General features: G+C 38.4%; 4 protein-coding genes across 12 annotated transcripts; 2 read left to right on the top strand and 2 right to left on the bottom strand.

Annotated features, from left to right (window-relative positions):
- The first annotated feature begins 237 nt into the window (after nt 1-237).
- On the top strand, nt 238-7046 carry LOC6572954 (protein spaetzle). Of its 9 annotated transcripts, none has more exons than XM_015166663.3 (7): nt 238-1141; nt 2907-3080; nt 3265-3342; nt 3567-3909; nt 4722-5076; nt 5147-5450; nt 6561-7046. In XM_015166663.3, exons 1-6 carry the CDS (start codon nt 1079-1081, stop codon nt 5349-5351), a joined length of 1218 nt encoding a protein of 405 aa, XP_015022149.1. In that variant the 5' UTR covers nt 238-1078; the 3' UTR covers nt 5352-5450; nt 6561-7046. The 9 variants fall into 9 exon arrangements, with proteins under 9 accessions (XP_015022149.1, XP_001999057.2, XP_015022151.1 ...); XM_001999021.4 differs by having other exon boundaries at nt 4746-5076; XM_015166665.3 differs by having other exon boundaries at nt 2907-3074.
- Nucleotides 5441-5643, bottom strand: LOC26527576. The gene has a single exon (XM_015166669.3). It carries the CDS (start codon nt 5641-5643, stop codon nt 5515-5517), a length of 129 nt encoding a protein of 42 aa, XP_015022155.1. The 3' UTR covers nt 5441-5514.
- Nucleotides 7047-9930: 2884 nt separating the features above from the next.
- On the top strand, nt 9931-17022 carry LOC6572952 (endothelin-converting enzyme 2). Its single transcript, XM_044007323.1, has 9 exons — nt 9931-10380; nt 12753-12903; nt 12972-13066; nt 13133-13706; nt 13769-14054; nt 14113-14941; nt 15803-15851; nt 16017-16215; nt 16290-17022. Exons 1-9 carry the CDS (start codon nt 10260-10262, stop codon nt 16632-16634), a joined length of 2649 nt encoding a protein of 882 aa, XP_043863258.1. The 5' UTR covers nt 9931-10259; the 3' UTR covers nt 16635-17022.
- Nucleotides 11257-11835, bottom strand: LOC6572953. Its single transcript, XM_001999020.3, has one exon. It carries the CDS (start codon nt 11755-11757, stop codon nt 11362-11364), a length of 396 nt encoding a protein of 131 aa, XP_001999056.1. The 5' UTR covers nt 11758-11835; the 3' UTR covers nt 11257-11361.
- Nucleotides 17023-17109: the final 87 nt, after the last annotated feature.

Below are 17109 nucleotides of genomic sequence, written 5' to 3' on the forward strand. Positions count from 1 at the left end.
CTCAAAGCTACACTTTTCTTTTCAGCTGTTAAACAGCTGTTAAGTGAGCTTAGGCATGTTAAGGTGTCTCAGCAGCTGTAAGCTTAACACAAAGCCACTAAAACAGCTGTAAGGCGCTGCCGGCCGATCAGTCTCTCCGCTCAGCACTCACTTACTCTATCTCTCTTTCACTCCCTCTCACGAACGCTTGCGTTAAGCTTTGCATAAAGCTTGTGCATTGCCAAGACTTTCGACTTGTCGTTCAGTTGCTTTCTTGTCGCGCGCGACGATAAGCGTATGTGCTGGCTTGTTAGTTAGTTAGTCGTGTGCTATCATTCTCACTCTCTCTGCCTCTCATCCTCTCTACCTCGCTCGCTCGCGCCGCAGCTGAAATGAAGTAGTGATAAATATCAAAGACGCGCGTCTCCCACACGAATTACACAAGAATACTTCCCCTTTGGGAAAATACAAAAAAATAAGCGTGCGCGCAGAGCAGAGCGGAGCAGACGCGACGGCTGCTTAAAAGCGCTTGCATCACAACAGCAGGGCATCATTTTAGGCAAGGTCAAGCGCGGTGCAACAACATATTGAAGAAGAAGATACAATTAAATTAAATATATATATAAAATCAGTAGCATCGACAGGTGATATAGTGAAAAGCAGAGTGAGCAAGTGTCAAGTGCGTTGCTGGCTTTTGGCAGCCACTGTGCAAAGGAAACAAACAAAGCGGAATAAACGACACTGCGCAAAGAGGCGACTGACAACAACTAATACAAGCAACAGCAGCTTCGACACCAACTACAATAATATAAAAGAAGAAGCAGAAGAAAAAAAAAAATAAATAAAAACGTCAAAACAAAAACAACAACAACAGCGGGCAAATAAAACCCGGCAATAATTTTAGTCGTGCCAGTTTGTTTATTAAATATACTATATAAAGCGCATAAAGAAAACAAAAATATTAAAGCAAAGCACCGACTCGCAGTTACCCTGTAAAAAAAGTTTCAATTTATTGTATATATAGAATTAAAAAAATACTAAAAGTTACTTCAAAATAAAAACAAAATAAAAACAAAACTAAAAATAAATTATAATAAAAATGCCTCCAATGTGGTGGAAAATAATCGCAATTATGATGCTGCTCTTCGCTCTTTTCGCAACGGTAAGTTTTGAGCTGTAAAAAAAATTATCCTAATTCTTATGCTTAACGCTTTGCCAAAATTTAAATGAAAATGAAAATTAATAAATAATATTGTGGGTATTGGTTTACATTTCTAATAATATTCAATCATTACATTTGCATTTGGTGTATATAACAATCCCATCACCGCATTACATATTGCAGGGTATTCAAGTTGTATTTTCAAACAACTCTCTAAATACCTCTAAATGCCTGTTCAATATGCGACTTGCTATAACATTTCCCATATCCGACAGACAGCACACGATTTGTATATTGATTTATGCAGGGAATCATATTTCAACTGGAAACCTAAAGCTTAGCCAAGTTGATATTAGTCTGGGAACCGTTCAAGTTTACATAGTATATCAGTTCGCGCTCGATCCAAAGGGATGTTAATTAAACATCTATAGATCATACAATGTCTAGAAGGTAGTAAAGATGAACAGAAATCAGATAAAAACTTAAGTTCAATTATAAAAAAAAAAACAAAAACAATATTGTGCTCACTTTAATTATTGACGATTCTCATAACAAAATTATATTAAAAATATAAGCAGAGACAATTTACTATAAGCTATAATTATCAAGCTTATCTCGAGCGGAGGCTAAAGGCGAATGTGCCTGATTTTTGAGTAATTGAGTCCCAAGCCAAATTGAATAAATAACAAAATTCTTGAATCTATTGAAGAACATATGTTCTTCAATAGTGTTAGTACCTCTCTCAGATTATTGTTATTACTTGAAGTATTTTTATTTCATATATTTTTTTTGTATAGCTGAAAAATTATAATTATATTAGAGGCTTATAAGGGCTGTAGCAAATTAAGCGACTGTTAAATGAGCTCAACGAATTAGATAAAGTGAACTGAGTAAATATAGTTATTTTACTTATTTAAAATGAGATTATATACATATATATAAGACGAATTAATAATAATGTAGATTGATCGAGTTGTCACAGCTCTAGATTCACGAAATACAATTTTTACACGTTTCTTCACAAAATGTTGACACCCTATGTTTAGAGTACCCAGAAAATAAGAAAATAACTTAGTAAAGCAACTCTATAAAAATAAACATATTTATAGCTAGATAGAAATCAAGCTAATCTACTAGACAGACATCTAGTGGTGCTATTACCAATTGGCATACGTAATCGGTATGCTAATTTGGATACTTGAGAACCAGACAGATATATAATTTTGTAATTAAAAATGAGATTCACTTAGGTCCAGCATAATCATACACAAAGCTAAAATAACTAATGTATAGGGTATATATATGACTACGGTAATAGAAACGGATGAGTATGCATACAAATATGAAATTTTGGATAAAGTATTATTATAAGTAGTGCTGCCCCTTCTCTCTCTCTTGATATGCTTGCTGTATCCCTCTCTCTATATATAACATCATATGTATATCATAAGCTATGCTCAAAGGCACATTCATAGTCATACACCCATACACACTCACACACACATGGTGATTACACAAGCGCGGCTCGGCGGATGGCAGTTGCTGCTCTTGTTGTTGTTGCTGTTGTTGTTGTCATTGCCAAGCGAAATATTGTTTGGGAAACGATTAGCAGTTCGCCGCGACAATCATCGCTATTTAATACCCTATCTTATGCGTGCGTGCCTTCTCTACCCTTTGTACAGTGGATTATGTTATTATCGAATCGCAAACCAAGAAAAAAAAAAAAAAAAAAAACAAAACAAAACGTTCCACATATATCTTTCAGATAGTTTGTATCAATAGTGAAATATCGAAGCGGCGCAGCGAGGCAGCTGCTGCAGTAGCTGTAGAAGCGAACAGCAGCTCCATGGATATGACGTCCTTTGTCTCACATCATCTACTGAACATGGCCTCCAAGGATCAGCCGGAGGAGCCGCAGCGGGAGAACAAAGAGGTGGAGGTGTGCCAAGTTGTGCTTTGTCCTGAATTTCCTAAATGCTTAAATAATTATGTTGAATGTTCTTTTTCTTTTCTTCTTCTTCTTCTTTCTGTTTATTGTTCTTTGGGCTTTTGTTGCTTTTGTTTGATGAATTGTAAAAATTTATGCGTTTCCCAACTTTTTCGTTTCGACACTTTCGCTGCAGCTGCCCGCCGAGGATATTGACGAGCGCGTTCGTTCCATATTCAAAGTGCACGATGGCCATGGTGTGATGCTTTTCAATGTAAGTGAGAGGGGTGACCACCATGACAGCCAATGCCCCAACATAGTCCACAATCATCCACATCCAATCATTCATCTATCACCTACTAACAACTCCCACTCTGTGTTTGTGTGTGCTTCGTTCGTTCTTTGATTTGGCTTTAGAACTAGCAAACAAGTAAAACGAAAAGAAAGAATAGAAAAAGAATAAGAGAAGAGAAACTAATGCAAAATTTACACACACAGACGACGGCAATGAACGATGATGCATCTCTCATGCCCATATCCACAGCCGAGTCCTGGCCATCCACCACAACCAGCACTCACACCCCAACTCAGATTCAAACTCAAAATCAAAGTGAAATTCAGTCTCAGTCCACGTCTCAGGCCAAGCCCAAGCACTATCATCAATATCAAAGCCTGAATCATCAGCAACAGTCCTTCAAAGTGCAGCGATCACCGGATGGCAAGCTGAATCTCGTCTTTAATGAACCGATCGTCTCTTTACAGAACACCGTACAGCAGCAGCAAACGCAGCAGGAGCAACCAGCGCAGCAGCCACAGCAGCCGCGTCGTCCCATCTCGGATGGTAAGTGGTCTACGCGTAATACCTGAATGATGCACAGTCGGCTACAAGCGACTGTCTAATACACTGTTCACAGGTGCTCTATAAGGCATCTTCACACATTCCTAAACTGTAAACTGGGGTATTTTTATAATTTAGGGAATATCATATGTAAAACTCAATTTTAGTTATCTTTCTGCTAGGCTCAGAGATTCTAAAACTTTTAAAATTATGTTACAGAACATAAAAATTTGTTTCGCTTTCCAATTTATACACAGGGTACTTAAAGAGGGACTCAAATCTCGGTAAAGGTCAGTCAGACTTGCTTAGACTCTATTGACATTTAGCAGTGGATATTTAAAAACTTCAAACTGAAGACCATTATTGACCAACAATACGGGGTTTATAAAGATCAGAAACTTGAATATCGCAGAAGATCAACAAACTTATCTGGACTCTATGAACAAAGAATGCCTGAAGCTCAAAGACTTCCCGATTATTAGTCTTCTTAAAGATCAGGGACTTCAAGAGATCAAAAACTTCATAAGACATTCATAAAACCCCTCGGTGTTCATTAAGTCCGTTAACTAATGCCCTAAAGGTAAATTATCTCACTCCTTTGCCATTTCATTTACCATTTAATCATTATACCCCCTCAACAAGCTTGTGAACAGTGCATTAATGTATGTTTTAATTACCTACCCTTATATGTATCTACCTACAAAAATGGAAAAAAAAAAACACCTCTCTAATACAATAATACAATTAACAAATACTAAATCGATATCATGCTCACACAACACGTTCAACTCACTTGGCGGTTGCCTAACGTCCAGTTATCGTGTTTCCCGACTCCATAGATAAATATCGACCCACGCGGCCGACGCCCGTGGAAACGGGCGATCTGTGCATGGACGGCTTCAATCAGAGTCGCTCCTTCTGCACCAAGGTCAACAATTATCCGGATCTATCCGGCCTGAAGGGCGTTCTCTCGCGTCGCTTTGCCAATTTCTTCAGCGACGAGCCGCAGCCCACGGATTTCGGTCTGCGGATGAACGACGATGAGATGTACTTGTGCAACAGCCACCAGAGGTACCTCTACCCAAAGTACGGCCAGAAATTGGATCTGACGTGGCAGTACATAGTCAATACGGATGAGTTCAAGCAGGGCATACTTATCGAGGAGTGCGAGTGAGTAGAACTATGAAATTACTGGAAAAATACATACATAGCTCTATAAATACTTTATTTCAATTTGCAGTCACGAGGGCGAGGGCTGCCAGTTTCTGGATAGTTTTCCTAACAACTATGTGCCCGTGTGCAAGCAGCACTATGTGATACGGCACTTGGCCACGATCAACAATGCTAGCAACGGGCAGCCGGAGGTGGCCAACGAGCCCTTCAAGATACCCTCCTGCTGCAAGTGTGTGATCAAGAGCAAATACTCCGTGGAGAGCAAACCCTAAACAAGACTAATTCCAACACGAAGAGCCGGATATTACATATACATATATATGATATAATAACAAGCAAACCATGCCAACTTCTGCACATGTGATTTTGATGTAAGCATTATTATTGTTTCATAGCACACGAAATTTAGCAACGTGATTAGTGACATAGATCCACTCATTTGATAAGCTTGCGCAGCGTCCAGCCCATCGCGTAGAATCCGAGCAGCTTAATGGCCATGCGCTTCCCCTCCACATTCTGAAGCTGCTTGAATCGCCCGCTCAGATTTCCCAACATACCATCCATCGTATAGACTGTGTGGTACCTTTCCCAATTACTTTTATAATATATGATGTATTTATACGCTTAGTAGAAAACAGAAAAACAGACACCGACCATACAGATCGGAAACGAAAATTCAAATTGTATACAGTTTTCGACGATTTTTTCCCGAGTTTTCCAAAATTTGTAATTGTTTACTTTTATTCATTACGAATATTTACGCTGACTAAAACTAGCTTTGTATGCTTTAAACAGTACGTGTACGTGCGATTCAAAGCCAACTACGTAGAGTATTAGAATTAGCCTCAAATGAAAAGTATTTAGTGTATGCCTCTTTGAAAACAATTAGGTTTTTGTTTAGCGAAAGTTGATGTGCAGGGGAATTCAACTAAATACTAAATACATTTTCTACAATACATCTTTTATTTTGTATAGTGTTATAATATATTTAGAGTTTTTATATCTGGATTGTTCAATATTGCACTTGGATTATTTGTTAAACTGTTTTACAGATTAGAAACCTAAAATATTCATATATAATTAAAATAAATATTGATTTATATTTAAACATATTTGTATATGATATTAAATATATAAATGATATTATATATGATAGTACTTAGCTGCATTTGGTGTATAAGGAGCTTCCAGGTTCATAAGGTCTACTCCATCTATTGAATTTGTAAATATTGACATATGAAGAGATAAATCAAGAGATCTTGATATGTCTAATGATAGCTAAAGTATTATAAAATATTACAAGTCGAATGCAAGTTTTTTGTTACTCATTAAATTTATATTTTAATTAAGTTATTAAGGTTATAAAACCTCTCTAGAAACACCCTCAGCCTGACATACAAATACATGTACGCTTCTGTCATAATTATATATATTATTAAAGTTTATTAAATCATTGTTTTCTTTTTATTTTTACTCCACAGCGACACGTTTCACCCACCACAGAATGGCAGGCCAAACTGTCTAGGGTTTTTCTTTTATTGTTTATTTTTATTTTGATTATCTTTTGTATACTTCGTAGACTAGCTGTTTTATATGCACATAAAACGCATTTTAATATTTAAGTATGAATAATCAAGATGTTTGATATTATTACTAATGCTAATGCTAAATGCAAAACACTCATTGAATAGCCATAAATGTAAAATTAATTGTTTAGCATTTACAACAAATTCTGCAAATACTGACGCTGCGTTTATGCTTATAAAAAAAAAAAAAAAAAAAAATTAAATTAGAAAAGATGAAAATATAAATAATATTGCTTTCCACTTAATTTTCATGTAAAGTCAAGTATAGTATGCATGTACTTAGTTTAAGTTTTTAAAAAACAAGAAATGAAAAAAATGTAACAACTTTAAAAGCTTTGTTAAAATGTCGTGAACAAAATAAATTTTTTAAGCAAGCTGCAACTGACTGCGCAATACTCTGTAATTGTTCGAAATTGTGGGTAGACCTTGTAAGAAGCCTTACTTTTGGCAAACGGATAATTGATCTATATAGTTAATACTTTTTAAGATTTTTCATTTAACTTGAGCTGGTTAGAGTGAAAGAAACTGTGCCTAAGCTAAGCCAAATTTATTTTACTTTGTAGAATTGTATTTCCGCAGTTGTTGAAATCATTGTAGTATCTTAATCATTTATTCTCATTAAAGTGTGGGGTTTTGTTGGTAGAAGTCAGCTCTGCGTATAGACTGTATATAAATAGAAATGCTGCTACTACTTCCCAGTAAAGGTCACATTTGACATTAACGTGATATGAACTCATGTTTGTACTTCTGTCTCTGTTCAAGGCTCCGTTGCATTCCTATCGGCTGCAGTCTTTTGTGCGTTGTAGCTAAGGAATGACATTTTTATTAATTACTTAGAGTTCTGTATAGTTGATATGGCGCAGGTTATCGGACACAATAAGTTGCCTTCACACTTGACAAGAGCTTAGGCATGAACATTTGGTCAGGGCTATTTATAAATATCGTAATTGAGTAAGTTTTTAGTTAAACTAGATCTTGGGATAGGTTTTATTTTTATTTTAATTTTATTTTTTTTTATTATTATTACTATTAATATTTTATTGTATAGAACGAGTACAACACATTTGTGGGATCGATCAATGACAATTCAACGTTGTCTGAGGAAAATATTTTGTAATATTTAATATTATAGTTAATATAATAAATAACTGAAATTTCTGAAATATTTTACATACTGGACATAAGATATAACTTAAACTTCTGCTATATATTGAGTCTACATTAAAGGCTATCAAGTGAAAAATTTCAATTTTAGTAATATTTTTAGAAAACCTATATACTCTCTTTGAAATCAAACCATGCAGAGTATTTAACATGTGGCTCTAAAATATGTGTGTCTATGTGTCTGTAGAAATAATGTAAGCTAAAGTAAAGTTCTTTGAACTCGCATTTCAAACGACGCGAACGCCATGTCAAAAGTACATTTTTCTTTTTGGCCAACAAGGCAAATGGCCAATGGGCAATGGGGTGCAGCATGTAAACATGCATTTGCTTATTAATAATAATTCTGTGCGCACGCTGTGTAAACTAATTACAGCTGATGTGGGTAAATACACACACACTTCCGCGCACACACTCACGCAGAGCGAAAGCCATTCAGTGGGCTGGCGCAGGGGGCGTATGCGCGTTTTGTCTGTAGACTGCATTTATATCGTTTGGTGTTTGTTAGCTGTTGCCCGTCTGTTGCCTGGCGCGCGCCGCAAATCGATAATAGTTATTGATTCCAGGCGCACTATATAGCCCACAAAGTATGTCAAAGTTAGGTCGAGCTCATGCGAATGCCTTGGCTAAATATCGTTCAGTATTATAGGCCTATATGTATATATGTACATATTTAGATGTGTATATTAGTGTATAGAAGTTGGCTTTTAATTATTATTATTTTGCGTTTGAAGGCCAGCTAAAATAGGCATTGGGGCAATGCCCGTCCATTAATCATGGCGCTTACCTATATTGGCCATATATCCCACACAGTACATACGTTTATCAATTATATGTAGTTGGCCGTCCCCAAAGTTACAATTCTAATGGACTTTTTCCCCCCAGATTACGAAACTTTTGCCTGGACATTATTTTGATTTGTGCTCACCCATCCCCTCCCTCGCCTGCCAATCTAAGCCACCGCGGACTGTTGGAAAAATACAAGTTTATATAGTAACAAATTTGAAATACCCTTTTGCTAAGTAATGCAAATGTATGCAAATGAGTATTTATGTAATAAAAGGTAGTTTAAACCAGTTAGTTTGTATATATTCATTATATATTTAACAAAGGTGTAAATACCATATTTAGTATTTATTGTATAAATATATTTTTTGGTAATTTTAATACTTTTTGTTGATATTTATATTACGAACATTTTAGCAAAATGTAAATAATAAATAATGCTATATATGCATTCAAATAAAAAGGCACTTGGATAAAGTAAGTAACTTAATTTACATACATACTGATGTACCAGGTAAATCTTGTAATAATAGATAATATTTACGCCTACTCTATGATTCACTCCTTAGTGGTAAGCCAACTTTTTCTAGCTGAAACTTGAATCAACAGATTATCGATAGATAAGTCGAGGACTTAGGCCAACTATCAGGCAACAGCTTATGTCTACAGCCGAAACCTTAGAGCCCTAGCTTACCATATATTAAAGCTTATTAGCTGTAAAAATTACAATGCCAAATTGTAAAGAGGATAATCTGTACATGTACATATATATTTATAATATTATATTATATTACATTATATTAAAGATATTTAATTCTACATATATTATATAGTATAACCAATTTAGCTTTCGTTGCAGTTATAGCTGTAGCTTATGCATATACTCTGCCCGGCTCTGCCAATAGCATGCGGAAGTCTTTATGCCTCACATGTCCTGCGAGTATATTATATTCAGAGCTGGACAGTCAGACAATCGCATAGTTGTTGTTGTTGTCAGTTGTTGTTACTGTTGCTGTTGTTGGCTTGTAATTGCCGCAGCACATTTGCATGGCAAAAGGAGTTAATGGTGGTTGCCTGATTTGTTGTTGCCATTGTCGAATAGCTGTTGCTGTTGTTGTTTGTTATTTGTTTGTTGCTGTGTCGCGCTGGTTCGTGGCGGCCTTATAAAAACCTTTGCCTGGCGCCAACCCGGCTTCAATACGCCGGCAGTCGGTAGTTCAGTCGTGTACAGGTGTTGGCAGCCCGTGGTGCTCCTTATTCTACAACTATTTATCCAATGCCTTGGCTCTGGCACATTTTTCCTTTCAATTTTACACTATGCACAATTATGCAACGGCCTGAATAGGTCAGAGCTGAAGGAGTGCTTGGGGATTGGATGCGTGCAAACATTTAATACAAACTCGACGTGGAATTGATTTCATTTGTATGCGCAACATGTGGTGCGCATCCATGTGAACCACATTCAGTGTTAGCCAGCGCATATTAATTGAACACTTGGCAATTTAACACGACGCCAGACGAGAGAGAAATAATTAAAATCTAATAAGAATTATAATAGAAAAAAAAAAAAAAATGGAAATCACACGGAAAAAATGAATAAACGTTTTAAGATCAACTAAACGCTGAACGTGTGCTTCGCATTTCAATATGGATGCTGCACCGCCCAACACACGCAACCGCATCTGGACAACCGCCGGCAGCCACAATGTCTACTTCGATGAGAGTCTGCAGCACCAGCAGCAGCAGCAGCAGCGCCTGCAAACACCAGGTGAGTAATCTATACAGACTAAATAGGTATTAAGCCAACTAAATATTTAAATATTTAAATTTAATATTTAAATAACTTATTTATATATGTAAATAATTAGTTATTTGTAATTATTTACATATAGTGCTAAATGGGTAAACCGGCTACATAAACTGAGCGACACCAAGATAGCGCCCTCTTTACATTCCTTCTTAGTTTAGAATATTTTATATATACCAATGGGTTTCATTTCAGCAATTATTCAAAAATATAATTACAAAAAGCTTAAATATATATATATTATAAAGCTATATTTGAGCTTTATATATCAAGCTTAAATATAATATAATATTATATAATATAATAATATTATAGGAAGCATATTTCATGGAAAAATAAAAGTAAAAGGGTAATCAAACCACTACATAAACCAAATATCGCTGAAAAAATTGATAAAAAAAATAAATAAATAAAATAAATAAAAAAATATAATAAATAAATAAATAAATAAATAAAAATAAAAATAAAAAGTATTAATAAAATAAATAAAATAAATTAGAGAATCCACACAAAGAAAATCCTATAATGCGTATTGCTTGTCTTCATGTGTCCAGGAAAGAATTGGTGAACTAAAGCCAGCTTTTAAGGACTTATTTCGAATGCTTATATACTCGCCATTCAATTTACCCTGAATATATATATATATATATATATATATATATATATATATGTATATATATTTAAATGTTCTTCACTTAATCACTTCAATTAGTTAACTGAATCATTAGCTAACCGCGTTGTAAATAGCTTCATAGAGCTCTGACGAATTCAACCACAGCGATGCGAGTAAGTTGATTGACTCATGGGATGACTAATCTGATCAAAAATAATATCAAGTTATAACACTGAAGTCTGGTCTTTATTCATTCACTCTGACTGGGAATACTTAAAATAATAAGAAAAAGTTTACCAACTACTGCCTCGCCCAGAGATCTACACTGATTAGCTGTCTGGCTTGACTGGATCTGGATCTGCACCGGGATGAATAGTCTTCTCATCCTCCTCCGATTGACGATCGTTTTTCTGTTCCTTTACAATGTCTTCTGTGTGCACGGGCACAGGGTCTGCCCCGAGTTGGGCATCCTCTTGTTTTCTGCTCTGATTTCGCCATTTCGCTTTCTCATTCATAGCCAGGCCTACCAAGAAAACGACTACGGCTATGGATAGAAAGGCAGCCCAAATGTGCATCAGCATTTCCCACGGATTCAATACCAATCTCTTTAGGGTCTCGGCACTTTTCATCAAGTCTGTTATGTCATATACGTCTTCGGCCATGGCGTATATATTGACTTCCAGGTTAAACGTATCATAGCCAAATAAAGATAGAATTTGGGACATTGTAAAAATATCAAAAGAATAATTTTTAGTTGTATAAACGTTGACAAAAGAATCTAAGTCAATTTTCTTTTTGGGAATTTTAAATACAATGCATATAGGTAACTAGTGACTGAGTTTATATAGGGTATTCAATTCGGGTATTGCATACGCAAAAATGGCTTAGTTGGGGTTTGGGGATGTGTATGACAGCTAAATTGATTTTCTAAACATTACCTTAATATATAATAATATATTTATATTTATTTTTTATATAATATTTCTTCATTTGAGAATAGTTTGTAAATGTAATATAAATCTAAAAGTTAAAAAAAGGGCTAAGAATATATTAACATTTACACGGGACAATAATTTTCATTTTTTTTTTAATATATAGTTTTATATTCAACGTATTTCTCAGAGCTCAGTATATAATATTTATGTCTCAAATAATTTATTTACCTAAAAAAATTATATAAATAGATAAAAATAACTCTTTAATGCCCGCAAAAATGAATTATTCAATCGGTAGGATTTAAGAACTATCTGGAAAATGTATTTTTGCATCTATAAAGATATTTGTGTCTATATATAGTGATAGATATGCATGTGTGCTATATCAACATATCTGGGTACGTTTTTAAATTAGTTTAATGTGCCTGGACACGCAAAACATTCGCAGTGCATTGAACCAGTGCATTGTTAATGCATATTGCATTTGAATGCGACAGGTGAATGCATTATGGCACACAATTTTCCGTCTAGTCCAGCTCGCCTGACAGCCTGAACACCTATGGAGGGACGCCTAATATGGATCAAGATTAGACAGCAATATAAGGGTAAAGAGCATGAAAAATGATGGACATCTAAATAGACAACGGCAAACTAATTAGAGTTAATAAATTTTCAGAAAAAAAAAAACAAAAACAAAAACAAAAACAAATGGGCGCCAGGTTTAGAAATGACTAGAAATGTGATCTAACTATATTGGCATCGATACATATAACTAATGAACTCGTAATGGCCGTCTATTCCAGCTAATCGAAATCTGTTGTCTGGCCAACTGGCGCCGGTGCGTGCCTTCAGCGAAAACGGACATGGGGACAGTGCGCAGAGCAAGCAGGAGCCCTACGAGAACATCAACTCCAATCTAATTGGCGTGCAGTCCAAGTGGGTGAATAGCTGGGCTTTCCAAGTTATACAGTCAAAAGAATGACATGATTTCGCATCATTTGCAGATTTCGTCGCAGATATTATCACAAGGTAGTGCTGGGCCTGTTGGCGGCACTCGTAGCCGTTCTGCTCATAACAATCATAGTCTTAAGCGTAACATGTGAGTAGCTGAGCCGATGAGCAGAGATGAATAATTATTTAATGGTCAATCAATAATCATTTTCAGTTAGGAAATCTAGTCATATATGCCGGAGCAAGGAGTGCATCCGCACAGCGGCGAGCCTCATCTATGCCATGGACGAACAGACTGATCCCTGCGAGGACTTTTACAAATTCACCTGCGGCCGCTGGGCCGACGAGCATCCGCGTCCCGACTCGGCCACATCGAACGATTGGTTCCGCGAGCGGCAGGCGCATATAATGCGCTTGGTTCGCTCCTTTCTGCAGTCGAACATCAGCAGCGCCGAGCCAGCTGCTGTGGGCATGGCCAAGACAATGTACCGCGGCTGCATGAACACGGAGCTGCTGGACGAGCGCGATCTGGAGCCGCTTGTGCAGTACCTGCAACGGTTCAAGCTGCTGCTGCTGCCCTCGGCTCTAAATCTAACTCTGAGCAGTGCCTCGAAATATGCCGCAGAGCCGAGAAACTATACTTACAACTGGCTGGACACGATAGTGGCCATCAAGCGTCACCTGAGTCTGGATCTGATAGTGGGCTTCGATGTGTTTCCCGATCCCCTGAATCGAACGCTTAATCGCATTGCGCTGGGCACGCCCGAAACGGAGTCCGCGTTTCCCTTGTGGGTGACGGAGATTCGACTCTAAGTTGATATTCTATTCACTCTCTCCAATTGAATTTCAGCAACAATGACGACTCGCACAAGATGCTGCGCAGGATTCATAAACGCACCATTTACATGCATGATATGGACGAGAGCGATGATAATGATGGCCACGACATGGAAGAGGAGGAGGAGGAGGCCAGCAAGCAGACCAGCTCCGGCATGTCCGCCTATGTGATGTACGTGCGCAAGGTCATCGAGAAGTACTTGCTCTATGTGGACCCCGAAGTCAATCAGGAGGAGGCCACGCTGGGCATCAAGGAGCTGGTGATGCAGGCCGTCAAGGTGGCACGCAAGATTCATACGGTTGGCCGGCTCATCTCTCACCCGAAACCTTTCACATTAAAGAGATTCCTTTTTGCAGCTGAAGGAGGAGGCGGAGAACATTACGAAGCCATCTAGTAATCCCGTCGAGGATATCGTATACATCTCATTAGTGAAACTTCAGAATGAAACGGATAAGAACATTGCGCCCCAAACGATGCCCATTTGGTTGCGCTACATGCAGCTGATGCTGGAGGACACCAAGCACGCATCCACAATGGACATCAAGAATACGACCGTAATAACCAGCCAGGCGGACATTTACTATCTGCAGAACATTGTGGAATATCTGCACGAAACGCCCGCCATGCACATCGAATCCTATCTGTGGCTGAGCGCCCTCGAGGAGCTGGTGCTGCACACGACCAGCGACATGCGGCTGCTGCATGCCGAGTACATGCGATTCGTCATCGGCACCGAGGGCAGCACTCCCCGCTCCCTCTACTGTGCCCACGGCGTGAATACGCTCTTTGGCATGGCCGTGAGCTATGTGCTGGCGGATGAGCGCTTCACGGCGCAGACTTTGCCTCGTGTCGAGCGCATGCTGAGCGATATAAGGCGCTCGTTCGATCGACTGGTGCGCGCCACCAGCTGGATGGACGCGGCCACCAAGCGGCAGACAATGCAGAAGTCGGCCGAAATGAAGAGCTTCATTGGCTTCCCTCCGTGGCTGACCAATGAGACCGCCCTCAATGCCTACTACGAGGGCGTCCAGGTCAATGCGAGCACTCATCTGGAGAATCTAATGGGCTTCGTGCACTGGCAAATGCTCGCCAAAATCAATAACATGGACCAGCCGGAGCCCATCGGCTGGGCGACATCGCCATCGAATGTGAATGCTTTCCATACATTTCAATCGAACGCCATTAGTAAGTTGAATGCATTCGTGCGGTCACTTTTAATCAGTTCATTGCATCCATCACGTTCATTAAAAGTGGTTACTACGTAGAGTATATAGAATGTAGGCAGGAGGTTTGTTTTTAAGTACATTAAAGATTTAAGTAAGTAAATTATAGATTATAATTCCAGGCGATATTAGATTAATTTCCGACTTATGCCTTTCATTTAAATGGTGATGAGTTAAAGAGAGGATATTATATTGTAATTGGTGTAAATGAATCCATTGGCAGTGTTATCTATTTATTAACGTGCGTCCTTATGAGTATAAGCGTAGAATGACGAGCTTCAGTACAGCTCAAGCGCTATTTGTTTATTATCTTCCAGTCAGACAATCGTATATAGTCAATAGCAAATCAAACATTTTAAGCAACCTTTTAAAGTTAGAGGATATCATCTAGTCAGTCAATACTACATATGACACTAATTTATTATAATTTTTTGCGCCAATTCCAGGGTAGCTGTTAGTCAGGTACTCCGCAATATGTTTTCAATAAAGTTTTGACTGAAATTATATCACATATTACACTCAGAGAATATTTTGAAATTGCTCGCAGAGTATGCACCAGTCTGTCAATATCAAATATCTTTTTAAACTAGTCACCAGACTGTAATTATAGGATATCCGCACTGGATCATACTGACAATATCGGAGAATTGACAGCTATTTTATAAGCTAAGTACAGGGTATATGTCAGTCAAGCAACTTCACATAGTATACTTTAATTACCTTTGTAAACTGTCGGACAACATCATTTATAAACTAGTTTGGGGTCTCAAGCAGTCAGCCATTGTCTCATTAGTGGTAATCTCTTTATTGTTTTCCATTGCAGCTGTGCCCATTGCCATCCTGCAATATCCTTTCTACAACCTTGGCCTCGAGTAAGTCGGAACAGTTACGCCCCTAATCAAGCACTGGTTTCATTTCCCTGCACCTCGCACTCTCCGCACCCGCCACTGACCGCTGTCCATTCTGCACTCAATCTTGGCGCTTTAATCCCTTAAGATAGCAACTGAATTACATTTGTTCGCACGCATCCTTCTTAGAGCCTTGAATTACGGCTCGATTGGTACGATATTGGGTCACGAGCTGACGCACGGCTTTGACGACAGCGGACGGCGCTTCGACAAGGAGGGCAACATGGTCGAGTGGTGGTCGAATCAGACAATCAACGAGTACGTCAATCGCACCGAATGCTTCGTGGAGCAGTACAGTCGTTACTATCTGCCGGATATTGGGGAATACGTAAGCATGGCAACGGCAACGGCAACTCCAACTAAGCGCACTTAATCAATGCACAAATCTCGGCCTGCTTGCAGATTGATGGCGAGCTGACGCTGGGCGAGAACATTGCGGACAATGGCGGCATGCGGGAGGCCTATATGGCGTATCGCCTCTATGTGAAGGAGGTGGGCCGCGAGCGCCTGAAACTGCCCGGCCTGGAGCACTACACGCACGAACAGCTCTTCTTCATCGCGTTCGGCAATCTGTGGTGCGAGACATATACGCCAGCCGCATCGCGTTATGCGCTCGAGGACTCGCACTGTCCGGGCCAGATGCGGCTCAAAGGCGTTCTATCCAACTCCGAGGAGTTTGCGCGCACATTCAAGTGCAGGCGGGGCACTGCCATGAATCCGGATCAGCCCAAATGTCGCATCTGGTGATGGGCAACGAACAGAGGTCGAGTGATTTTTCTACATCAATTTCTATGTGTATTTTGCAGCTAATGCAGCTCTTGCGTTTTTTGGTAATGGTATTAGGCCAATAAATGAACTTTTCTAATGTAGTTGCAAATGCTGCTAATCTATAATGGCAGCTACGCAAATTCAATTACGCCCCTCACTGCGTATGCGTAATCTATAATGAATGCTGCGCTCAAAAGCAGGCAACACACTTTGTGCCTGAATCGCGACATTGATGGAAAGTATTGCATACTTTTGTGCGCCGAAGTAAATTAAATGCCACCTGACAGTCGGCCATTGTGTGCGTTAATGAGTTATTCATATGAATTGTTATAAATTTTATTTTTAATTAAATTGTCAATAACTATTATTATTTTTTTTTCAATTTTTTATTATTTTTATTTATTAGGCAGCCTTAACTCGTTATTTTTTTGCTAAATAATTATTGTTTGCTTGC

This window comes from Drosophila mojavensis, unplaced genomic scaffold (genome assembly GCF_018153725.1).
Source record: "Drosophila mojavensis isolate 15081-1352.22 unplaced genomic scaffold, ASM1815372v1 contig_16, whole genome shotgun sequence".
Classification (NCBI taxonomy): Eukaryota; Metazoa; Arthropoda; class Insecta; order Diptera; family Drosophilidae; genus Drosophila; species Drosophila mojavensis.